The sequence below is a fragment of the Oncorhynchus tshawytscha genome, linkage group LG16 (assembly GCF_018296145.1).
Source record: "Oncorhynchus tshawytscha isolate Ot180627B linkage group LG16, Otsh_v2.0, whole genome shotgun sequence".
Taxonomy (NCBI): Eukaryota; Metazoa; Chordata; class Actinopteri; order Salmoniformes; family Salmonidae; genus Oncorhynchus; species Oncorhynchus tshawytscha.
Window position 1 is genome coordinate 55,810,494 of NC_056444.1, and position 25,475 is coordinate 55,835,968.

At 43.8% G+C, this 25,475-nt stretch overlaps 1 protein-coding gene across 5 annotated transcripts in view; it reads left to right on the top strand.

Moving 5' to 3' along the window:
• ccdc30 (coiled-coil domain containing 30) overlaps positions 1-25,475 on the top strand; it is a 44,114-nt gene that overhangs the window by 15,469 nt on the left and 3,170 nt on the right. For all 5 annotated transcript variants that reach the window (XM_042299377.1, XM_042299378.1, XM_042299379.1 and 2 more), the window contains 17 exons: positions 160-251; positions 642-834; positions 1,054-1,155; positions 1,349-1,474; positions 3,058-3,195; positions 3,604-3,782; positions 5,100-5,355; positions 5,603-5,725; positions 6,065-6,235; positions 12,023-12,232; positions 12,949-13,106; positions 19,070-19,235; positions 19,698-19,819; positions 20,182-20,323; positions 20,595-20,731; positions 24,196-24,319; positions 24,401-24,468. In XM_042299377.1, coding sequence (XP_042155311.1) covers positions 160-251; positions 642-834; positions 1,054-1,155; positions 1,349-1,474; positions 3,058-3,195; positions 3,604-3,782; positions 5,100-5,355; positions 5,603-5,725; positions 6,065-6,235; positions 12,023-12,232; positions 12,949-13,106; positions 19,070-19,235; positions 19,698-19,819; positions 20,182-20,323; positions 20,595-20,731; positions 24,196-24,319; positions 24,401-24,468 — 2,507 coding nt within the window. The remainder of the gene's footprint in view (positions 1-159; positions 252-641; positions 835-1,053; positions 1,156-1,348; positions 1,475-3,057; positions 3,196-3,603; positions 3,783-5,099; positions 5,356-5,602; positions 5,726-6,064; positions 6,236-12,022; positions 12,233-12,948; positions 13,107-19,069; positions 19,236-19,697; positions 19,820-20,181; positions 20,324-20,594; positions 20,732-24,195; positions 24,320-24,400; positions 24,469-25,475) is intronic.

Sequence of the window (25,475 nt, forward strand, 5' to 3'; positions counted from 1 at the left end):
ATATTACCTAGCTGATTCTTTGTAAGCTCGAACAGTAATGTCACAGACTGACAAACTCCCATCACTATGGGATGTGGTTAGTACTTTTATGTGCCTTGTGAGGCTGTGTTTCTTGTACAGAAGGAATGATGTGTGTACAACAATGTTTGTATTTGTCAGGGGGAAGGCAATAGCAGTGAGCACCCTAAAGATCTGCCTATGCTGTTGTTGGCCACATCGAAACCTGAGGAGCAGGAGCAGATTCATAAAAGGTATGGATGCACCCTCAGCCCCATTGCAATAATTAGGTTAATCCTGCATCTGTAGAATCATTCTGTTCAGAGGTCTTTCTCTGGTTGCGCTGACCAGGAGTCACCTCATGTCAGTCATAAGAAGTAGCATTCACGCTGTTCAATCAAATGTATTTAATGAAGCCCTTTTACGTCAGCAGTTGCCGTTCATCAATGATCTGACATCTTTCTTGTTCTCTCTTTCTGACACACTCTCTCCCTCTCACACATTTATCTTACTCCCTCGTGCCATCTTTCTCTCTCCCTCCCCTTAACCTCCTCGCATATCTCACACTGTCTTTCTTTCTCTCCCTCCCTCTCTCGTACACACTTCTCACACAATCTCCCTGACTCTCTCACCCTGTCCTGCAGGTGTCGCGAGGCTGTGGAGGACGTGGGCTGCCAGCTGCGGGAGCTGCAGCGGCGCATGCAAAGGCTGCAGCGGGAGCAGGAGGACCTGGTGGAGAGGAACGAAGAGCTGGAGGCGCTACTGGGAGAGGCCCAGAACGCCAGCAAGGAGGAGTGCCAACTCCACGAGGGTGAACTCGAGGGACTGCACCGCAAGGTGGGAGAGGGGGCTGAACTCGAGGGATTGCACCGCAAGGTGGGAGAGGGGGCTGAACGAGAAGGGATAGAAATGACATAATCAAGAGAGAAATTCTAAGGACTTTTTGCCAACAAAACATAGACAATCTCTTCACAGATTTAGACACTGTTATGGTGCTGGAGATAATGAATATGAGGTTATAAATGATAGTGTTCCTTTTTAAACGTCCACTCACAGATTAAAACCCTAGAGGCAGAGCTGAAGAAGATATGTGCTCAGGACCAGGTACTGAAGGATGGAGGTGTCGTCGGCAGAGAGACCGAGACGTACTTACATCAGGTAGGAAAACATTGTGCTGTTAGCTTGTAAATTTCCACTCTAAACTGACTTGCCTGTGCCATTGTTTTGTCTTATCCAACTACAAGTTGCCCCTAACCACAAAACAGGAAGGACTATCAAAAATAACTGAACTTTCATCAGTGAATAAGGACTTTTACCAACTGTAATATGTTTTTCTGCCTCCCCTACCTAGTTAAGGGACAGCAGCCAGGAGAGGGTGGCCCTGCTAGAGGCTCGTCTGACCGAAGAGAAGGATTGGAGGAGACAGCTGGAGGTAGACCTCGGCTCTGCCCAGGCTGCACTTAAAAATAACAAAGAGGTACGCTGCAATGCATGCTAGGTAGAATAATGGGTTTTGCGAAGTCCAATGATGTCCAGTACCTGTCAAAAGTTTGGACACACCTACTCATTCAAGGGTTTTTCTTTATTTTTTAAAACTATTTTCTACATTGTAGAATAATAGTGAAGACATCAAAGCTATGAAATAACACATATGGAATCATGTAGGTATAAAATATTTTGTTTAATACTTTTTGTATTTAAGATTCTTCAAAGTTGCCACCGTGACAGCTTTGCACACGCTTGGCATTCTCTCATCCAGCTTCAACAGTGTTGAAGGAGTTCACACATATGCTGAGCACTTGTTGGCTGCTTTTCTTTTACTCTGTGGTCCAACTTATCCCAAACCATCTCAATTGGGTTGAGGTCGGCTGATTGTGGAGGCCAGGTCATCTGATGCAGCACTCCATCACTCTCCTTCTTGGTCAAATAGACCTTACACAGCCTGGAGGTGTGTTTTGGGTAATTGTCCTGTTGAAAAACAAATGATAGTCCCACGAAGCGCAAACCAGATGGGATAGCGTATCGCTGAAGAATGCTGTGGTAGCCATGCTGGTTAAGTGTGCCTTGAATTCTAAATAAATCACCAACAGTGTCACCAGCAAAGCACCCCCACACCATCACACCTCCTCCTCCATGCTTCATGTTGGAACCACACATGCGGAGATCCTCCTTTCACCTACTCTGCATTTCACAAAGACACGGTGGTTGGAACCAAAAATCTCAAATTTGAACTCTTCAGACCGAAGGACAGATTTCCACCAGTCTCATGTCGATTGCTCGTGTTTCTTGGCCCAAGCAAGTCTCTTCTTATTGGTGTTCTTTAGTAGTGGTTTCTTTGCAGAAATTTGACCATACTATATATAAACCCTGGATTACAGAATTGCTGCTGCATTGCTCATTGAGAGGCTTTGAAGCCACTGGTCGGCCATTATGGCACTCCCCAGTAGGAGCAATCGTCCATAGGAATGAATGGAATTCTACAGTATTTCAATTAAATGTTTTCAAGGGCAAAATTACATGTATTTTTGTTGTTGTAGTGGGGACAGTAACGTTAGTACTCCAAAAAATAGATATTAGATATTTTCTTTTTAATGTTTAGTTAACACAATATAATTTAAGTATGCTTTAAAGTGTCTGTAGTAGAATATACTTGGCAAAAATGTATATAGACATAAATGCATTTCTATCGCTTCCAAAATCTTTTTTACAATGGAGGATAACCAAGATGGCTGTGCGGTGGGTTCAATACAGCACTCCCTGTCAGCCATCCAGGGTTTATACACATAATTGGTTACCTCCAGTGGTTGAATTGGTCAGCCTCCTCCATTGGATAGATATCTATCAGGGGCCTACTTTGTCCCCTGAATACATCTCGCATGGTTTTAACCTAAAGGCTGTTGTAACCTTTCCACATGCTATCTCAATCATTTGGAAATACACAACAGCAAGATATTTTTCCTTTGGTTTCATAGCTGTAGTTTCATCTGTAGTAGTATAGCTTTAGCAACTATAGTTGTTTATTGATAATACTGTCATTGTCTGATTGTCTGTCACCTCAAGACACTGCAGAGAGATGAGAGGGAGCTGAGGAAGTTGCGATTGGAGATACAGGGCCTGCAAACTGAATGTCAACAAGGGAAAACGCTCATCAAGAGCCTAACGCAAGTTAAAGGGGAAAAGGGAATCTTGGAAGAGAAAGTGAGTTGAATTCACCAAATTGCCCCTGCCATCATTCACCACTGAATACAGTCTGTACACCTTTGTTATACGTTCATCAAAAACACAAACTCTGATTCACACTATAGGGCCAAGCTGAGATATACTGGGCTGACCTGGTTAAATGCTGAAACCGGGCTGAAAAGGCCAAGATAAAAGTACAGTTTGGGCCAGCAAAGTATGGTTTGAGGCGGCCCTATAGTGCGACTTGGGCAATAGTGTTCGGTTTGTGATGAATTTCAAATCTATCCATCATTGTATTCGACTGCACTGATCAAGAGACTATTGTGTCGTAGGAGTGAAGCTGCCAAACGGAATAATTTTCTATTGATCTGAATAGACAAAAATGTCTAGTGAAAGTGTTTTTCATTCACTTTGTGCTCACGGCAGGTGGCCCAGTTGGAGCGAGCTCAGAGCAGACTCCAGAGTGACCGGGAGCACCAGACAGAGAGCAGCCGGACCCAGGAGGACCTGAGGGAGAGCAGGACGCAGGTGGAGGAGCTGGGAGCGAAAGTGGAGCGACTCACTTCGGTGCTCTCCTGCTTGGAGGAAGAGCATTGCACACTGCGGTCATTATCTAGACAATAGATTGTGTGTGTGGTCATTATCTAGACCAGTGGTCACCAACCGGTAGATCTTCTAGGCATTCTTTGTTGATCGCCAAACATTTCTGTAGAAAAGCCAACGATAAAGGCTTGCGTTCCTTTATATATTTTTTATTTCGACTTTGCGCTTTTGGCGGAAGTGCACTTGATTCAGAAGCCCGGCGCGCCGGTTAGGCAAAGTGTTCCTATTTTGAACCATTTCATTTGTCTGAAGGTGCAAACTCCGCCTACTCAAGTGCGCCTACTGACCTGGCCAATCGCATAGCTCAAATCAACGTGCCTACTAGTACAGCTTCCGCGACCCCACAGCAAAGTTTGATACCAGCGTACCAGAGAGCAACTGTCAAAGAATACAGCAAAGAGCTGCTGTTTCTATGAGTGAGTTCATGTTGAAGTTTTTATTCAGCACTGTCAACAAAGTTTCTATTAAACATAAAACGTGCTTCTCCCGACTCTCGCGCTGCACTGAATTAGCAGCCAAGTGTATCGATAGACCTGCGTTTCTTTTATTGTCAGCAGCTCGTTATGTCTATTTTAATAGCAGGGAATACTTGAGTTTCTCTGGTCATAGAAACAACGTTCAGTTGTGCATGCGGCAGAAATAATGCGGTGCAACTCGCGTTTCACCATCAGTAGGAGGACGGTATCCCTCTGGTCAATAAAAAAATACAATTATTTCCATTTATGCTCCGCTGTGCTTCACAAGATATACAACTGATCAGTTTTGTTGTCAAAGCTCACGTTTTGAGATCTAATATGGCCTGAGAAGAACAATATTAGCAGGCCAGACACATAGCCAATATTCTGTGATCATGTATTAGGCCTAATGCACAAAGTTTATTCCTACAGAACTGGTTTTATTAATGTTGCACAGGCTTACATTTTTCACGTTTTAAAAAAGCGGTAGATCTCGGCTTGCTTTTTGACTGAAAGTGATTTTGACTCAAAGGTTGGTGAGCACCACTTTAGACTGACCTTTCCTTTACATAGTCATTTTGTGACTGGAGGTTTGAAATGTGATTTTCTTTTGTTATGTGGTACACATGATTATACAGTGAGCCTTGTTGCGGCACCGGTTGGTGTAATTGTCCTCTACAGAGTGCAGCTCTATCCCTATGATTCCTTGTACCGTTCCCTCCAATCTGTCGTCCTCACACTCCCCCGTATGGCCTTGCGGTTGTGTACTGTTAGGTTGCCATACAGTCATGCGTCTTAGTCAGGTCACACTCAATGATGCCACGGTAACAGTTCCCACGTCTGCCTGTCCATGCCAAATTTCAGGGATGAGATGGTGCAGGAGAGGAGGCGGGCCGCAGACCTCCAGGCCCAGCTGAGTGAGCGGGTCCGGGAGAAGCTGACCGCTGAAGGGGAGAAGGAGAGACTGGGCATCGAGCTACTCCGGCTCAGGGAACAACTCCAACTCTCCACCCAGACCCGACAGGAGACCGCAGGACCCACCAGGCCCAGACAGGATACCCCAGAATCAGACTACAGCTTCCTCCTGACAGAGAGGACCAAAGACGAATGCCTCAACCAGGTACCTGGATAAGCATTCACATAGAAACATAAGGTGAACATGGTTACTTTCATAGGGTCTTAAATAGAAAAACATCTTGTCTGATTTATGACAAGCCAAAGGATGTATGAATATCGAATTGTGTCGCCACATACATAAACAATCACTGATAATTGATGTATCTTCCATAACAAAGATTTTGTGTCTGTCTCTGTCTTTCTGTGTGTTCTGTGTGTGCGTGCGTGTGTGCTCTGCACTCCTCGCCTAGCTGGCGTCTCTAAAGTGTGAGCTGAGTCGTCTGCACGCCACCCTGGAGGAGGAGCGGCAGCTGGCCAATCAGCACCAGCTGGCCCTGCAGGCCCAGATCAACGAGGCCCAGGCCCGCACTAAGGTCAGTACCCAATGTCCCCTCAACGGCCTGTCAGTGTAACTCAATCAATACTGTCACGCATAATGCACTGAACAACGATAAGCCAATATTACTCAACGTTATCCCGGGACGGGAGCCAAAATTACTCAATCAAATTACTGTCACACCTGATGCACTAAAGTCTAAGAAACAAAATGTCTAGTCCCTAATATAAACACAAATATAAAGCCAGGGAAAAAGTTTCTCACGCAGCACTTTTTGAAATATTGGCTGATATTATCCTTTTTGAGGTGAACCAGCCCTTCCAATTCAGTGGCTTATCTGTTCCCCCACCATCCCTCTTCCCCAATGCCTCCCCAGTCCCAGGACTCTGTGCTGGGGCAGAAAGCTGAGGAGAGCAAGCAGCTGAAGCAGGACCTCCAGAGAGCCCAGAGTCTGTTCACCTCGGCTGAGAGGGAGCTACGCTACGAGAGAGAGAAGAACCTGGACCTCAAGAGGCACAACGCCCTCCTGGACCAGGAGAAGATCAAGGTACACTTAACACTACTACATGTTCCATGATGGCCAATTCTAACTTTCATTGACAGTTTCACTTAGTCATGCATTGATGTCAATGGGACTGAGACTTAAATGCTTAAGTGGAAGTTAGGATTCGCCCATTAAATCGTACCACCATCGAGCCTAGACATTATCTTGTTATCCTCTTAAAACATTGTTTTATTTATATATATATATATATATATGGCCAAAGGTTTTGAGAATGACACATTCATTTCCACAAAGTTTGCTGCTTCAGTGTCTTTAGATATTTTTGTCAGGAATGCTGAAGTATAATTACAAGCATTTCATAAGTGTCAAAGGCTTTTATTGACAAGTACATGAAGATGATGCAAAGCTTCAAAATTTGCAGTGTTCTTTTTCAAGACCTCTGCAATCTGCCCTGGCATGCTGTCAATTAACTTCTGGGCCACATCCTGACTGATGGCAGCCCATTCTTGCATAATCAATGCTTGGAGTTTGTCTGAATGTGTGGGTTTCTGTTAGTCCACCTGCCTCTTGAGGATTGACCTGGCCATGGACCCAAAATATCGATGTTTTGTTCCCCAAGCCACTTAGCTATCACTTTTGCCTTATGGCAAGGTGCTTCATCATGCTGGAAAAGGCATTGTTCGTCACCAAACTGTTCCTGGATGGTTGGGAGAAGTTGCTCTCGGAGGATGTGTTGGTACCATTCTTTACTCATGGCTGTGTTCTTAGGCAAAATTGTGAGTGAGCCCACTCCCTTGGCTGAGAAGCAACACCACACATTAATGTTCTCAGGATGCTTTACTGTTGGCATGACACAGTACTGATGGTAGCACTCACCTTGTCTTCTCTGGACAAACTTTTTTCCGGGTGACCCAAACAATCAGAAGGGGATTCATCAGAGAAAATTACTTTACCCCAGTCCTCAGCAGTCCAATCCCTGTACCTTTTGCAGACTATCACTCTGTCCCTGATGTTTTTCCTGGAGATAAGTGGCTTCTTTGCTGCCCTTCTTGACACCAGGCCATCCTCCAAAAGTCTTGGCCTGCTGCCATTCCTGAGCAAGCTCTGTACTGGTGGTGCCCCGATCCCGCAGCTGAATCAACTTTAGGAGACGGTCCTGGCGCTTGCTGGACTTTCTTGGGCGCCCTGAAGCCTTCTTCACAACAATTGAACAACTCTCCTTGAAGTTCTTGATGATCCGATAAATGGTTGATTTAGATGCTATCTTACTGGCAGCAATATCCTTGCCTGTGAAGCCCTTTTTGTGCAAAGCAATGATGACATGTTTTTCCTTGAAGGTAACCATGGTTGACAGAGGAAGAACAATGATTCCAGGCACCACCCTCCTTTTGAAGCTTCCAGTCTGTTATTCAAACTCGAACAGCATGACAGAGTGATCTCCAGCCTTGTCCTTGTCAACACACTGTGTTAACGAGAGAATCATTGACATGATGTCAGCTGGTCCTTTTGTGGCAGGGCTGAAATGCAGTGGCATTTTGGGGGGGCGATTCGGTTAATTTGCATGGCAAAGAGGGACTTTGCAATTAATTGCAATTCATCTGATCACTCTTCATAACATTCTGGAGTATATGCAAATTGCCATCATACAAACTGAGGCAGCAGACTTTGTGAAAATTAACATTTGTGTTATTCTCAAAACTTTTGGCCACGACTGTACACTACCATTCACAATTTTGGGGTCACTTAGAAATGCCCTTGTTTTTGAAAGAACACTTTTTTTTAGTTGTCCATTTTTAAAATAACATCAAACTGGCAGCTTCATTAAATAGTACCCGCAAAAGGTACCAGTCTCAATGTCAACAGTGAAGAGGTTACTCCGGGATGCTGGCCTTCTAGGCAGAGTTGCAAAGAAAAAGACATATCGGAGACTGGCCAATTAAAATAAAAGATTAAGATGAGCAAAAGAACACAGACACTGGACAGAGGAACTCTGCCTAGAAGGCCAGCATCCCGGAGTCGCCTCTTCACTGTTGACGTTTTGCAGGTACTATTTAATGAAGCTGCCAGTTGATGACTTGTGAGGCATCTGTTTCTCAATCTAGACACTAATGTACTTGTCCTCTTGCGCAGTTATGCACTGGGGCCTCCCACTCCTCTTTCTATTCTGGTTAGAGACAGTTTGCGCTGTTCTGTGAACGCAGTAGTACACAGCGTTGTACGAGATCTTCAGTGACTTGGTAATTTCTCACATGGAATAACCTTCATTTCGCAAAACAAGAATAGACTGATGAGTTTCAGAAGAAAGGTCTTTGTTTCTGGCCATTTTGAGCCTGTAATCGAACCCACAAAATGTTGATGCTCCAGATTTTTTATTTATTTCACCTTTATTTAACCAGGTAGGCAAGTTGAGAACAAGTTCTCATTTACAATTGCGACCTGGCCAAGGTAAAGCAAAGCAGTTCGACACATGCAACAACACAGAGTTACACATGGAGTAAAACAAACATACAGTCAATAATACAGTCGAAAAATAAGTCTATATACAATGTGAGCAAATGAGGTGAGATAAGAGAGGTAAAGGCAAAAAAAGGCCATGGTGCGAAGTAAATACAATACAGCAAGTAAAACACTGGAATGGTAGATTTGCAGTGGAAGAATGTGCAAAGTAGAAATAGAAATAATGGGGTGCAAAGGAGCTAAATAAATAAGGGGAAGAAGTAGTTGTTTAGGCTAAATTATAGATGGGTTATGTGCAGTAATCTGTGAGCTGCTCTGACAGCTGGTGCTTAAAGCTAGTGAGGGAGATAAATGTTTCCAGTTTCAGAGATTTTTGTAGTTCGTTCCAGTCATTGACAGTTGAGAACTGGAAGGAGAGGCGGCTAAAGTAGGAGTTGGTTTTGGGGGTGACCAGAGAGATAAACCTGCTGGAGCGCGTGCTACAGGTGGGTGCTGCTATGGTGACCAGTGAGCTGAGATAAGGAGGGACTTTACCTAGCAGGGTCTTGTAGATGACCTGGAGCCAGCCAGTGGCGACGAGTATGAAGCGAGGGCCAGCCAACGAGAGCGTACAGGTCGCAGTGGTGGGTCGTATATGGGGCTTTGGTGACAAAACGGATGGCACTGTTATAGACTGCATCCAATTTATTGAGTAGGGTATTGTAGGCTATTTTGTAAATGACATCGCCAAAGTCAAGGATCGGTAGGATGGTCAGTTTTACGAGGGTATGTTTGGCAGCATGAGTGAAGGATGCTTTGTTGCGAAATAGGAAGCCAATTCTAGATTTAACTTTGGATTGGAGATGTTTGATGTGAGTCTGGAAGGAGAGTTTACAGTCTAACCAGACACCTAGGTATTTGTAGTTGTCCACATATTCTAAGTCCGAACCGTCCAGAGTAGTGATGCTGGACGGTTGGGCAGGTGCAGGCAGTGATCGGTTGAAAAGCATGCATTTAGTTTTACTTTTATTTAAGAGCAGTTGGAGGCCACGGAAGGAGAGTTATATGGCATTGAAACTTGTCTGGAGGGTTGTTTACACAGTGTCCAAAGAAGGGCCAGAAGTATACAGAATGGTGTCGTCTGCGTAGAGGTGGATCAGAGACTCACCAGCAGCAAGAGCGACCTCATTGATGTATACAGAGAAGAGAGTCGGCCCGAGAATTGAACCCTGTGGCACCCCCATAGAGACTGCCAGAGGCCCAGACAACAGGCCTTCCGATTTGACACAGAACTCGATCAGAAAAGTAGTTGTTGAACCAGGCGAGGCAATAATTTGAGAAACCAAGGCTATCGAGTATGCCAATGAGGATGTGGTGATTGACAGAGTTGAAAGCCTTGGCCAGGTCGATGAATACGGCTGCACAGTAATGTCTCTTATCGATGGCGGTTATGATGTCGTTTAGGACCTTGAGCGTGGCTTTGTTTGTTAACTTGGCTTTCAAAGACCTTAGAAAGACAGGGTAGGATAGATATAGGTCTGTAGCAGTTTGGGTCTGGAGTGTCACCCCCTTTTTCATCCCCCTGATGACAGCGGCAGCTTTCCAATCTTTCGGAATCTCAGACGATACGAAAGCGAGGCTGAACAGGCTAGTAATAGGTGTTGCAACAATTTCGGCAGATAGTTTTAGAAAGAAAGGGCCCAGATTGTCTAGCCCGGCTGATTTGTAGGGGTCCAGATTTTGCAGCTCTTTCAGAACATCAGCTGACTGGATTTGGGAGAAATGGGGAAGGCTTCGGTGAGTTGCTGTGGGGGGTGCAGTGCTGTTGACCGGGGTTGGGGTAGCCAGGTAGAAAGCATGGCCAACTGTTGAAAAATGCTTATTGAAATTCTCAATTATAGTGGATTTATCGGTGGTGACAGAGTTTCCTATCCTCAGTGCAGTGGGCAGCTGGGAGGAGGTGTACTAATTCTCCATGGACTTTACAGTGTCCCAGAACTTTTTTGAGTTTGTGTTGCAGGAAGCAAATTTCTGCTTGAAAATCTAGCCTTGGCTTTTCTAACTGCCTGTGTATATTGGTTTCTAACTTCCCTGAAAAGTTGCATATCACGGGGGCTGTTCGATGCTAATGCAGAACGCCATAGGATGTTTTTGTGTTGGTTAAGGGCAGTCAGGTCTGGAGAGAACCAAGGGCTATATCTGTTCCTGGTTCTACATTTCTTGAATGGGGAATGCTTATTTAAGATGGTGAGGAAGGCATTTTTTTTTAAATAACCAGGCATCCTCTACTGATGGGATGAGGTCAATATCCTTCCAGGATACCCGGGCCAGGTCGATTAGAAAGGCCTGCTCGCTGAAGTGTTTCAGGGAGCATTTGACAGTCTTGAGTGGAGTTCGTTTGACCGCTGACACATTACGGATGCAGGCAATGAGGGAGTGATCACTGAGATCTTGGTTGAAAACAGCAGAGGTGTATTTAGAGGGCAAGTTGGTTAGGATGATATCTATGAGGGTGCCCGTGTTTACGGCTTTGGGGAGGTACCGGGTAAGTTCATTGATCATTTTTGTGGGGATTGAGGACAGCAATCTTAGATTGTAGTATGGCTGGGGTGTTAAGCATGTCCCAGTTTAGGTCACCTAGCAGGACAAGTTCTGAAGATAAATGGGGGGCAATCAGTTCACATATGGTGTCCAGAGCACAGCTGGGGGCAGAGGGTGGTCTATAGCAGGTGGCAACGGTGAGAGACTTGTTTTTAGAGGTGGATTTTTAAAAGGAGAAGTTAAAAGGAGAAGTACTGTTTGAGTACAGACCTGGATAGTAGGACAAAACTCTCAACTCTCAGATACTCAACTAGTCTAAAGAAAGCAAGTTGTATTGCTTCTTTAATCAGCACAACAGTTTTCAGTTGTGCTAACATAATTGTAAAAGGGTTTTCTAATGATCAATTAGCCTTTTAAAATTAAAAACTTGGATTAGCTAACACAACGTGCCATTGAGTGATGGTTGCTGATAATGGGCCTCTGTACACCTATAGATATTCCATAAAAAATCTGCTGTTTCCTGCTACAATAGTCATTTACATCATTAACAATGTCTACACTGTATTTCTGATCAATTTGATGTTATTTTAGTGGATAAAAAAATTGCTTTTCTTTAAAAAACAAGGACATTTCCAAGTGATATTTTTTAACAATACAAAACATACACATACAAACGACAACATAAATACGCACACAAACATTTACATCACCACCCATGCCCAGATCCATCTGCTCATCCACTTATTGTCATTGTGTGCGAGAGGTAATTATCTTCACCACACTTACATTTGGAGTTTCAGCACACAGTCATTTTGTGCTTTGGGGATGCGAAATGTGGACTTCCTTTCCCAGGTGTGTGCGGAGCTAAAGCAGGCCCAGGCAAAGCTTTCCCAGGCAGAGAAGAGTGGCTCGGGGCAGGCTGCGGAGATGGAGCGGCTGCAGCACAGGCTCCGAGAGCTGGAACTGGAGCTGGCTCGCAGCGGGCAGAGCCGCAACACCAATGCAAGCCTGCAGGAGGAGCTTCAAGCAGAGAGAGTCCGCGTCATCTCCGCAGACAAGAAGGTTCCTCAGTTCTCACTCAATACTGAGCCATCATGATTGCTTAGCGATAGTGGAACATGCCATTTAGGGTTTTTGATTCATCATATTTTACAGAAACATTTGTCCTTTCAGTGCAAACACATCAACACATCCTGCTCTTCAACAGTTTAAGCTAGACACACCAATCTAACTTTATAATATGCAGCTTGGCTCAACTTAGTTTGCCATTTGCTGTTTTTTTGCTAATATTTATACTTTTATTTTATTTTTTAATTTTTATACTTTGTTTTTATTGTAGGAACACAAATAAAGTAAAATAAAAGAACAACAAAAAAGATCTGGCAGTTACAGTGCACGTCATACGTTCATCATATTAGTTACATCTTTGAATTAGACCTTTTTCAAGTATGAAACCCATTTTTCCCAGTATTCCTAACCTCTCTCTTCTTGTGTTCTTAAAGCAAAGGTCATATGCTCCATGTGGTGTATTTCTTTTACAATGTCTATCCATTGTGTTACTGTGGGAGGGTCTTTTTTGTAGCCATTTCTTAGTGATAGCCTTTTTACTGGCTGCCAGTAGGACCTTCAAGAGGTACTTTTCTCTATTGTGTAAGTTATCAGGTATTTCACCCAATATTTATACTTTTTAAACTATAAAGCTTTTTGGACCCTCCCAAAAGTATGTATATTCTTTCATGTAAGTGAACCCCTTACTGTGACCTGGCTGTGTTCTGTAGGTGTTGGAGCTGCAGCAGAAGCTGAAGAGTGCCCACCACCAGCTTCGTCTGGAGGAAGCCCGGGCCGGGGAGACCAGCCGGCTAGAGAGGGACAGTAGGGACATGTCCGACACCCTCTCCTCTCTCCGAGCCAGACAGCTGGAGGACCAGCTCCAGAGGTGATTACTAGTGTAAAGAAAGCAGAGGCATTGGATAGCTGAATATCCCATTGACCCGCACTGGTCAAGGGGCGATTGGTAACTTCCACGTAAGTCAAATTTTCACTTAGTCATGAATTGATGTCAATGGATTTGCCCCCAAGTGGTTAACTCATTTCAATTCAATTTAGTCTGGTTCCTTTTCCAACTCGTAGTGTGTGTGTGATAGTGAGGGTTGGTGCAGAGCCACACATTGGAGGTGTCATAATACCCATAAAACCTAGCTGTCAAACACCATACATTTTCCCCATTTTAGAAACACTTAAAATAAGGGCTGTGTTTGTGTAGGCTTACCCTGGTGTGACGTTTTGATAAGCATGTAAATCTCTCTCGGACAAGGCGACTCTTTTATAAATATATTTGGCTCTATTTACTCTGATTTGAAAATGCTAATTAGCATCAAAGTAGACATCATCATGCAAAACTACAAATCCCTGCAGGCTCCTGCATGTCATCTCTAGCTGACACCTTTGCTAACAGGTGTTTTGTCAATTTGTGTCAACACAAACTCAAAAAAGTTCTGGGACACTGTAAAGTCCATGGAGAATAAGTACACCTCCTCCCAGCTGCCCACTGCACTGAGGATAGGAAACTCTGTCACCACCGATAAATCCACTATAATTGAGAATTTCAATAAGCATTTTTCTACGGCTGGCCATGCTTTTCACCTGGCTACCCCTACCCCGGTCAACAGCACTGCACCCCCCACAGCAACTCGCCCAAGCCTTCCCCATTTCTCCTTCTACCAAATCCAGTCAACTGAAGTTCTGAAAGAGCTGCAAAATCTGGACCCCTACAAATCAGCCGGGCTAAACAATCTGGACCCTTTCTTTCTAAAACTATCTGCCGACATTGTTGCAACCCCTATTACTAGCCTGTTCATCCTCTCTTTCGTGTTGTCTGAGATTCCCAAAGGTTGGAAAGCAGCTGCGGTCATCCCCCTCTTCAAAGGGGGGGGGGACACTCTAGACCCAAACAGCTACAGACCCATATCTATCCTACCCTGTCTTTCTAAGGTCTTCGAAAGCCAAGTCAACAAACAGATTACCGACCATTTCGAATCCCACCGCACCTTCTCCGCTGTGCAATCTGGTTTCAGAGCTGGTCATGGGTGCACCTCAGCCACACTCAAGGTCCTAAACGATATCTTAACCGCCATCGATACGAAACAATACTGTGCAGCCATATTCGTTGACGTGGCCAAGGCTTTTGACTCTGTCAATCACTACATCCTCATCGGCAGACTCGATAGCCTTGGTTTCTCAAATGATTGCCTTGCTTGGTTCACCAACTACTTCTCTGATAGTGTTCAGTGTCAAATCGGAAGGCCTGTTGTCCGGGCCTCTGGCAGTCTCTATGGGGGTGCCACAGGGTTCAATTCTTGGGCCGACTCTTCTCTGTATACATCAATGATGTCGCTCTTGCTGCTGGTGAGTCTCTGATCCACCTCAACACAGACGACACCATTCTGTATACTTCTGGCCCTTCTTTGGACACTGTGTAAAAAACCCTCCAGACAAGTTTCAATGCCATATAACTCTCCTTCCGTGGCCTCCAACTGCTCTTAAATACAAGTAAAACTAAATGCATGCTTTTCAACCGATCGCTGCCTGCACCTGCCCGCCCATCCAGCATCACTACTCTGGACGGTTCTGACTTAGAATATGTGGACAACTACAAATACCTAGGTGTCTGGTTAGACTGTAAACTCTCCTTCCAGACTCACATCAAACATCTCCAATCCAAAATGAAATCTAGAATTGGCTTCCTATTTCGCAACAGAGCATCCTTCACTCATGCTTGCCAAACATACCCTCGTAAAACTGATCCTCGACTTTGGCGATGTCATTTACAAAATAGCCTCCAATACCCTACTCAATGAATTGGAGGCAGTCTATCACAGTACCATCCGTTTTGTCACCAAAGCCCCATATACTACCCACCACTGCGACCTGTACGCTCTCGTTGGCTGGCTCTCGCTTCATACTCATCACCAAACCCACTGGCTCCAAGTCATCTACAAGACCCTGCTAGGTAAAGTCCCCCCTTACATCAGCTCGAGCTCCGGCAGGTATATCTCTCTGGTCACCCCTAAACCAATTCCTCCTTTGGCCGCCTCTCCTTCCAGTTCTCTGCTGCCAATGACTGGAACAAACTACAAAAATCTCTGAAACTGGAAACATTTATCTCCCTCACTAGCTTTAAGCACCAGCTGTCAGAGCAGCTCACAGATTACTACACCTGTACATAGCCCATCTATAATTTAGCCCAAACAACTACCTCTTCCCCTACTGTATTTATTTATTTATTTTGCTCCTTTGCACCCCATTATTTCTATTTCTACTTTGCACATTCTTCCACTGCAAATCTACCATTCCAGTGTTTTACTTGCTATAATGTATTTACTTTGCCACATTGGCCTTTTTTTTTGCCTTTACCTCCCTTTTTTTCACCTTTATTTAACCAGGTAGGCTAGTTGAGAACAAGTTCTCATTTGCAACTGCGACCTGGCCAAGATAAAGCAAAGCAGTGTGACACAGACAACAACAGAGTTACACATGGATAAACAATAAACAAGTCAATGACACAGTAGGAAAAAGAAAGTCTATATACAGTGTGTGCAAAAGGCATGAGGAGGTAGGCAATAAATAGGCCATAGGAGCGAATAATTACAATTTAGCAGATTAACACTGGAGTGATAAATGAGCAGATGATGATGTGCAAGTAGAGATACTGGTGTGCAAAAGAGCAGAAAAGTAAATAAAACAAAAACAGTATGGGGATGAGGTAGATAGATTGGGTGGGCTATTTACAGATTGACTATGTACAGCTGCAGCGATCAGTTAGCTGCTCAGATAGTTGATGTTTAAAGTTGGTGAGGGAAATAAGTCTCCAACTTAAGCGATTTTTGCAATTCGTTCCAGTCACTGGCAGCAGAGTGAGCCAAATGAGTGGGCCAAATGAGGTGTTGGCTTTGGGGATGATCCGTGAGATATACCTGCTGGAACGTGTGCTACGGGTGGGTGTTGTTATCGTGACCAGTGAGCTGAGATAAGGCGGAGCTTTACCTAGCATAGACTGGAGCCAGTGGGTCTGGCGACGAATATGTAGCGAGGGCCAGCCGACTAGAGCATACAGCTCGCAGTGGTGGGTGGTATAAGGTGATTTGGTAGCAAAATGGATGGCACTGTGATAGACTGCATCCAGTTTACTTAGTAGAGTGTTGGAAGCTATTTTGTAGATGACATCGCCGCAGTCGAGGATCGGTAGGATAGTCAGTTTTACTAGGGTAAGTTTGACGGCGTGAGTGAAGGAGGCTTTGTTGCTAAATAGAATGCAGATTTTGGATTGGAGATGTTTGATATGAGTCTGGAAGGAGAGTTTACAGTTTAGCCAGACACCTAGGTATTTATAGTTGTCTACATATTCTAGGTCGGAACCATCCAGGGTGGTGATGCTAGTCGGGCGAATGGTTGAAAAGCATGCATTTGGTTTTACTAGCGTTTAAGAGCAGTTGAAGGCCACAGAAGGAGTGTTGTGTGGCATTGAAGCTTGTTTGGAGGTTAGTTAGCACAGTGTCCAAGGAAGGGCCAGAAGTATACGGTGTATATGGTATATGTATATGGTGTCGTCTGCGTAGAGGTGGATCAGGGAATCGCCCGCAGCAAGAGCGACGACATTGATATATACAGAGAAAAGAGTCGGCCCAAGAAATGAACCCTGTGGTACCCCCATAGACTGCCAGAGGTCCGGACACCATGCCCTCCGATTTGATACACTGAACTCTGTCTGCAAAGTAGTTGGTGAACCAGGCGAGGCAGTCCTTAGAAAAACCAAGGCTATTGAGTCTGCCGATAAGAATATGGTGATTGACAGAGTCGAAAGCCTTGGCCAGGTCGATGAAGACGGCTGCACAGTACTGTCTTTTATCGATGTCGGTTATGATATCGTTTAGTACCTTGAGTGTGGCTGAGCTGCACCCGTGACCGGCTTGGAAGCCGGCACAGTGGAGAAGGTACGGTGTGATTCGAAATGGTCAGTGATCTGTTTATTAACTTGGCTTTCGAAGACTTTAGATAGGCAGGGCAGGATGGATATAGGTCTGTAACAGTTTGGGTTTAGGGTGTCACCCCCTTTTGAAGAGGGGGATGACCGCGGCAACTTTCCAATCTTTAGGGATCTCGGACGATACGAAGGAGAGGTTGAACAGGCTGGTAATAGGCGGCGGATAGTTTTAGAAAGAGAGGGTCCAGATTGTCGAGCCCAGCTGATTTGTACGGGTCCAGGTTTTGCAGCTCTTTCAGAACATCAGCTGTCTGGATGTGGGTGAAGGAGAAGCTGGGGAGGCTTGGGTGAGTAGCTGCGGGGGAGGCGGAGTTCTTGGCCGGGGTTGGAGTAGCCAGGAGGAAGGCATGACCAGCCGTTGAGAAATGCTTATTGAAATGTTCAATTATCATGGATTTATCGGTGGTGACCGTGTTACCTAGCCTCAGTGCTGTGGGCAATGGGGAGGAGGCGCTCTTCTTATCCATGGACTTGACAGTGTCCCAAAACTTTTTGGAGTCCCTTATCTCACCTCATTTGCTCACATTGTATATATACTTATTTTTCTATTGTATTATTGACTATATGTTTGTTTTACTCCATGTGTAACTCTGTTGTTGTATGTGTCGAACTGCTTTGCTTTTTCTTGGCCAGGTCGCAATTGTAAAGGAGAACTTGTTCTCAACTTGCCTACCTGGTTAAATAAAGGTGAAATTTTAAAAAAAAACTAAAACTTGCAGAGGACATGGCGCTGCATGGTCAATCGTCCGTCTGCATTGGCCGTGCAGAAATCAGGGCATTCATACTGTACTTCTTGCTGTTGTCAAGGAAGTGAGTTTGTGTTTATACAGGACCTCCCGCCCTCACCTACCATCAACCAATCATGTCAATGCAGAGCTATACGGAGCCCTCCGCATTGTTACAAAATTTGAGAGTCGGTGCGGAGCTCAATTTGGCCCCTGCGTGCCTCCGGAGGCTCCCAATTGCGTCACCACCGTCCATACGGCGCTTTAGACCACATTTTCCGATCAAGCATAAATTGGCTTTTACACGGCTATCAAAACATCACGCCAGGGTAAGCCTAGATGAGAAGCAGCTCTTATTTTAAGTGTTTTTAAAAACCTCTGGAAAAAATGAATGGTGGAAAAATGTTTTGACTGCTATGTTTTATGGGAATTATAACTCATACTGTGGTACTCTACAGTCAGAGAATAATAGACTGCTGAGGCACACCAGGGCACTTTATAAAATACACTACTTTGGATCTTTTCTCTCTCTCTCACTCACTACTATATTGCTTTTACCCCCGCAGCCTTTAAAGATCATTGAGTGAGCTGTAGGACAGAAGAAAAGGCCTCCAGGGATCACAATGAAAAAGAGACTCGTAGCTCAATCAGATTTTATTCGTCACATGCTCCAAATACAACAGGTGTAGACTTTACCGTGAAATGGTTATAAGTAAGAAAAGTTTAGCAAGGAAATAGTAACACAATAAAATATCATTAACAAGGCTATATACAAGGAGTACCGGTACCGACTCAATGTGCAGGGGTACGAGGTAATTGAGGTAATATGTACATGTAGGTAGGGGTAATGGTGACTAGGCAATCAGGATAGATGATAAACAGTAGCCGCAGCATATGTGAGGAGTGTGTGAGTGAGTGGCATCAATATGTTTGTGTGAGTGTATGTAGTGTGCGTCTATGTTTGTTGTAGTGTGTGTGTGTGTATCGAGCCAGTGCGAGAATATCAGTGCAAAAAAAAAGTGCACATTTATATTAAAAAGGATGCCACTTTTAAAAGTACCATCACCTAACACTGAGTGCCTGATCTCACTATGGCTGTATCTCATGTCCCCACATCACTGCCCCCTTGAACAGGAAGCTGTTGGAGCAGAGGGAGGAGGAGCTGCAGCAGCAGGTGCGTTCTCTGAGGGGGAAGGAGGTATCACTGGGACGCAACAACTCAGAGCTCAGACACCTCACACAGCAGCTGGAGACACGCCTAGCTGTCCTGGAAGCCGAGCATGGCAAGGCCAGAGAGGAGGTCAGTTGATACTGGGCCCATACGTGGGTTCAAATACTATTTGATATTTTTTCAAAAACTTGGAGCGTTTGTTTTAGTCTGTCAAGAATGCCAGGGGTGTGGGGTTTGCACTTTTGGGATTTTTTTATTTGTTCCATGGCAACATGGAAGCTCACTGGTGACCAGCTAATGTTTTTGAAATTATCTCAAATAGTATACCTACAGGATCTACCTCTGAAGCGAGTTTCCAATCCCGTAGTTCTGTTACTTTTCTCTGCCCTCATTCACCTTTTAAGCTAATGTTTTGAGTAGTGTATGTATTTTTAAAGGCCGAGCTTCAGGTTAAAAACGTCATTTCATGACTATTCAAATCAGGTCATTTGTATAATTTGATATTCGTCAATTCGACTCCATGGGGTCAACCCTAGTAAAAGGAGTACAGATTGAACGTTGTGTTTTGCGTATGCATGCTCTGGTCTGCAGCAAAGAGAGAGCCAGAGGTCGTGTCTTCAGCTGGGAGAGGAGTTGGTGGCCAGTCAGCAGGAGAGTGAACGGCTCCAGGAGGAGCTCCAGCAGGTCATCACACAGCTGGACACTTACATCAGGTCAGAAGCCTGTTCATCAAGTAGCCTATAAAAGGATTTTCACAGTACTGTACCAAACTGGCCTGGCTACATATCCCACCACAGTTGCTGGAACTGTGCTGGAAAGGAAATATCAGTCAGCACAGTTCGGGTAGTTTGTGCACAATAGTGTGAAAAGGGAATATATATATATATATATATATATAAGGGCACATTTGCTCACACACACCACCCTCTCCAGCGACTTACTGTACACATACACAAACATTAAGATGACATCCTCCATGAATACCATAAACACTATAGACTAATATTAAACTACACCTCAATGACACATCATGAACGCTCCAACATCTCTCCCACCTCCCCGTTCCACATTACAGGAAGTACAATGAGAAACAGTCGCAGCACAAGACCAAGCTGAGGAAGGCCAAGCAGATCTTCCTGATGGCCACGGCCCAGAGAGACCGCACCATCCAGAAACTGGAGAACGACCTTGCCCTGGCCTCCAGCCTCTCCCACAAGGTCAGTCTGTCTGTCAATCAGTCTGTCCGTTTTTCAGTCATTTCATTGGTTTCATGGTTCATTTCATGAACAGGGACAGGTACAAACACATTGAAGTAACAATCATCCGATGCTATATGCTAATTTTCAACATCCCTAGATGGGTTTGTCTGCCCTTTTTGAAAAGAGTGACATCTGCATTGAGATGTGGCATGAGCAGTTGCTGTAGTAGTAATAATAGTGATGATAGGCTTGAAGGACTCTACCTCTCTTCCTCTCTTATGGTATGCAGGAGAAAGACTGGATCAGGACAGTTATGGAGGAGAATGAAAAATTGCTGGTAGAGAAGAGAGAACTTCTGAGGAGGATGAGCGAGGCAGAGGAGATGGGGAGCAACGGCCTGAGAAAGGCCTCCAATGTTCAGCACAGGTACTGAGTACTCTATCTATGAATTTGCGTGTGGTTACATTTCTCCGGCCCCATTCCTTATTTTTGTAATAAGTAGTTAAAGCAAGGTGGGGCTGCCAAATTAAGGAGTGTGTCTTTTGGTCAAGTGTTAATGTGAATGTGTTCACCACACGCAACTCCGGCTGTAACATAGTCACCTGGGTATAGTTCAGTGAAATTAGGGAAAGTTCCACAAAACCAACGTGTGAATTTCAGTCACTGCTTCTCCATAGACTGCTTTCAAGGTAAGGAAACAAATATCTAAATACCGTAAAACTTCAATTAAACGTGAATAGCCGCCTGTCCCTTTTTTAAAAGCTGGGCATTTCAGCAAATAAATCCGTTTAAAATAAACACAGGATCTTAAGGAATTGTTTGAGGTTTGATTTGTTACATTAAATAATTCAGTATTGACTCAAAAGAATGTCAATCATCCATTTTTATCGCCAGTAAGAAACAACTAGCCATTGGCTGCCAACAGCTGAGAACTGCAAGCTAACTGGCTAGAAGAAAACAGTCAGTAATTGGCAGATCGCCCTCTAGTGGTGAAAGTACAACTGCAGGAAATGCACAGTCAGTCAAATTATTATGTCAAGGAAAAGTAATTTATTATGATTATTATTTTTATGGCGGTATACTAAGACAAAAGAAAAATGACATTAACTAGGTTTCCATTAAATTGGCGACAGATTTATGTGAATATTTCTTTGAAAGCATAAAGAAAATATTTGCATTTTTCCACCAGTGGTGTTTCCACCAAACGGACTGGTTGTGGATAAATAATCACTGCGTGATGGTGTAGTGCAGACAAAATGTATTTTTTCGCTAATGTTTTCATGTACCAAATAAAATCTAAAGTTCAATGTCTTTTCATCGCATTTTCAACAGCTTTTGTCACAACTGTTGCGTTAAATAGCAAATGTGCCTACTATTGTCTTGGTACGTGTGCTCTAGCCAACAGCTCGCAGATACAGTGTGGGTAGGCTGTGCAGGTAGTCTAGTCTACATGATGAGATTATTATGGAAAGCCTAACATGCTGGCCAGACCGCTCGTGCGCCGCCATCGCGCGTATGTTGATTTTGTCCACCCACAGCAGACGCGATCAGGACACGCAGGTTGAAATATCAAAACGAACTCTGAACCATCTGTATTAATTTGGGGACAGGTCAAAAAGCATTAAACATTTATGGCATCTTAGCTAGCAAGCTTGCTGTTGCTAGCAAATTTGTCCTGGGATATAAACATTGGGTTGTTATTTTACCTGATATGCACAAGGTCCTCTACTCCAACAAATAATCCACAGATAAAAGGGTAAAAGTTTGTTTCTAGAAATCTATCCTCTTTCAGGCTTCTTCTTCTTTGGACTTTATATGACGGTTGGCAACCAACTTTTAAGGTGCATTACCACTACCAACTGGACTGGAGGGTGGACTTCAGTTCATCTTTCAAGCATCCACGTGGGTATATGCTCCTAAAAACCAATGAGGAGATAGGAGCGGCGGTACTTGCTGCACATCAAGCATCACAAATAGAACCAAGTTCTATTTTAGCACCTGGCTACTCCAACGCTTGTTGACGCACGTGGGTGCAATGATTGAATAACATGTATGACTACATTTATTTTGCAACGCAAGTGTTGTGGTCAGCATTTTTGGGGGGTCAAATGGCAGTGAAGCATCAAACATGTCAGTAAAACAAGACCCTAGATATTTATTGGAAAGGAGCATCAAGACCCACCATTCACTTTCACCACCCTGTGAAATTCATCATGACTTATTTCTTCTATAGCCTAATAAACTGCATGTTTTCCCTGAGTCGTAATGGGAGAACCACACACCATATCATCGCGTGCCTCAAAGCCTCCTTCTGTATGTTTATTATTTCAATATTTTCCACCACCATTTTTCACACTTCATTTTACAGACATAAAGATGTTGAACAAACAAGTTCTGTCAGCATTTAAAAAATTGTACTGAAACTTTTGTGATTGTTTTTAAATATGGTATGACTCGCATAAACTCTGGATGGAAACGTGGTTACAGTGTGTAAATGATAACACATTAGTGCAGGAAATTAAGAAATGTATTAAAATGCTGGACGTGAATGCTGGAATTAAACAAATAACTATGCAAATGAGCAAAAGCTGTGTGCATTAAGGAAATGGAAGACTGGCTCAAATAGAAGCCTATCTCTAATAAACGGCAGTTGTGTTCAGTGATTTAAGCAAATAAACTCCTGGGCTATTAATACAAGTTTTACAGTATGTAATTTTTGCCAAACTGTCCCTTAAGGTACAGTACCAGACAAAGGTTGGGACACACCTACTCATTTAGTTTGTTTTTTTCTTTTTACTATTTTCTTTATTGTAGAATAATAGTGAGGACATAAACTATGAAATAACACATGGAATCAAGTAGTAGCCAAAAAAAGAGTTGAACAAATAAAAATGTATTTTATATTTGAGGTTCTTCAAAGAAGCCACCCTCTACCTTGATGACAGCGTTGCACACTCTTGGCATTCTCTCAACCAGCTTTACCTGGAATGCTTTTGCAACAGTCTTGAAGGAGTTCCCACATATGCTGAGCACTTGTTGGATGCCTTTCCTTCACTCTGCTGTCCAACTCATCCCAAATCATCTCAATTGGGTTGAGGTCAGGTGATTGTGGAATCCAGGTCAATCTGATGCAGCACTCAATCACTCTCCTTCTTGGTCAAATAGCCCTTACACAGCCTGGAGGTGTGTTTTGGGTCATTGTCCTGTTGAAAAAGGCGTATCGCTGCAGAATGCTGTGGTAGACATGCTGGTTAAGTGTGCCTTGAATTCTAAATAAATCAATGTGTCACCAGCAAAGCACCATCACACCTCCTATTCCTTGCTTCACGTTGGGAACTACACATGCAGAGATCATCCGTTCATCTACTCTGCATCTCACAAAGATACGGCAGTTGGAACCAAAAATCTCAAATTTGGAGATCAGGCCAAAAGACAGATTTCCACTGGTCAAATGTCCATTGCTTGTGTTTCTTGGCCCAAGATAGTCTCTTCTTATTGGTGTTCTTTAGTAGTGGTTTCTTTGCAGCAATTCAAACATGAAGGCCTGATTTCACGCAGTCTCCTCTGAACAGTTGATGTATCTGTTACTTGAACTCTGAAGCATTTATTTGGGCTGCAATTTCTGAGGCTGGTAACTCTAATGAACTTATCCTCTGCAGCAGCGGTAACTCTGGGTCTTCCTTTCCTGTGGTGGTCCTCATGAGAGCCAGTTTCATCGTAGCACTTGATGATTTTTGCGACTGCACTTCAAGAAACTTTCAGAGTTCTTAATTTTCCGCATTGACTGACTTTCATATCTTAAAGGAATGATGGACTGTCATTTCTCTTTGCTTATTTGAGCTGTTATTGCCGTACTATGGACTTAGTCTTTTACCAAATTTCTCTTTCAGGGTCAACGTTCTGGAGGTGGAGAACAGACAACTTCAGGAAAGAACTTTAAAGTTGGCCAATCAAGTCGGAACGCTAGAGCGGGCTCTGAGGAACGTCCAATCACCATCGCTCTGCAACCTAGAGGTACCAATCCCATGGTCCCTGACATTGGCACAAATGAGCATCATGTTTTCCTAACAAATTTTTCATCTGCCCCCCCCTCAGGATATCAAGAAAATGTTTCCTTCTGAAAGTCTTGCGAACGACAGCATCCTTCATAAGTCAACATTAAGGTACAAATTGCATAGATGCATACAATATATTGCATATAGTTATAGTTCAAAAATATAAGTGCAACATGCAACAATTTCATTCATTTTACGGAGTTACAGTTCATATGAGGAAGTCAGCTAATTGAAATGAATTCATTAGACCCTAATATATGGATTTCACATGACTGGGAATAAAGATATGCATCTGCGGGTCACCTTAAAATGGTCCTCACAGTATCTTGTCACGTTATTTTTGTGCATTCAAATTGCCATCGATAAAATGCAATTGTGCTCGTTGTCCGTAGCTTATGCCTGCCCATACCATAACCCCACCTCCCCCATGGAGCACTCTGTTCACAATGTTGACATCAGGAAACCACTCACCCCCACACGACGCCATGCACATGTCTGCGGTTGTGAGGCAGGTTGGACGTACTACCAAATTCTCTAAAACGATGGTAGAGAAATAAACATTCAATTATCTGGCAAAAGCTGTGGTGGTCATTCCTGCAGTCAACATGCCAATTGCACGCTCCCTCAACTTGAGACATCTGTAGCATTGTGTTGTGTGACAAAACTGCACATTTTTGTGGCCTAATATTGTCCCCAGCACAAGGTGCACCTGTGTAAATATCATGCTGTTTAATCTGCTTCTTGATTTGCCACCCCTGTCAGGTGGATAGATTATCTTGACAAAGGAGAAATGCTCACTAACCGGGATATAAACAAATGTGCGCACAACATTTGAGAGAAATAAGCTTTTTGTGCATATGGAACATTTCTGGGATCTTTTATTTCAGCTCATGAAACATGGGACCAACACTTGTGTAAAGTGTTGGGCCCATGTTTTTTATATTTTTGGTCATAAATATACTCAGGGCATACTACATGACTTGCTTGTATGTTCTTATTTGAAGCTGCTCTTCAACATTGTGACTGCTCTGGGCTTGAACAACATTTTAACTGCACTTGTAGCAAGGTCATTCATAACATCTGGCACCATTCATCCATTGTTCTTACAGTAACCA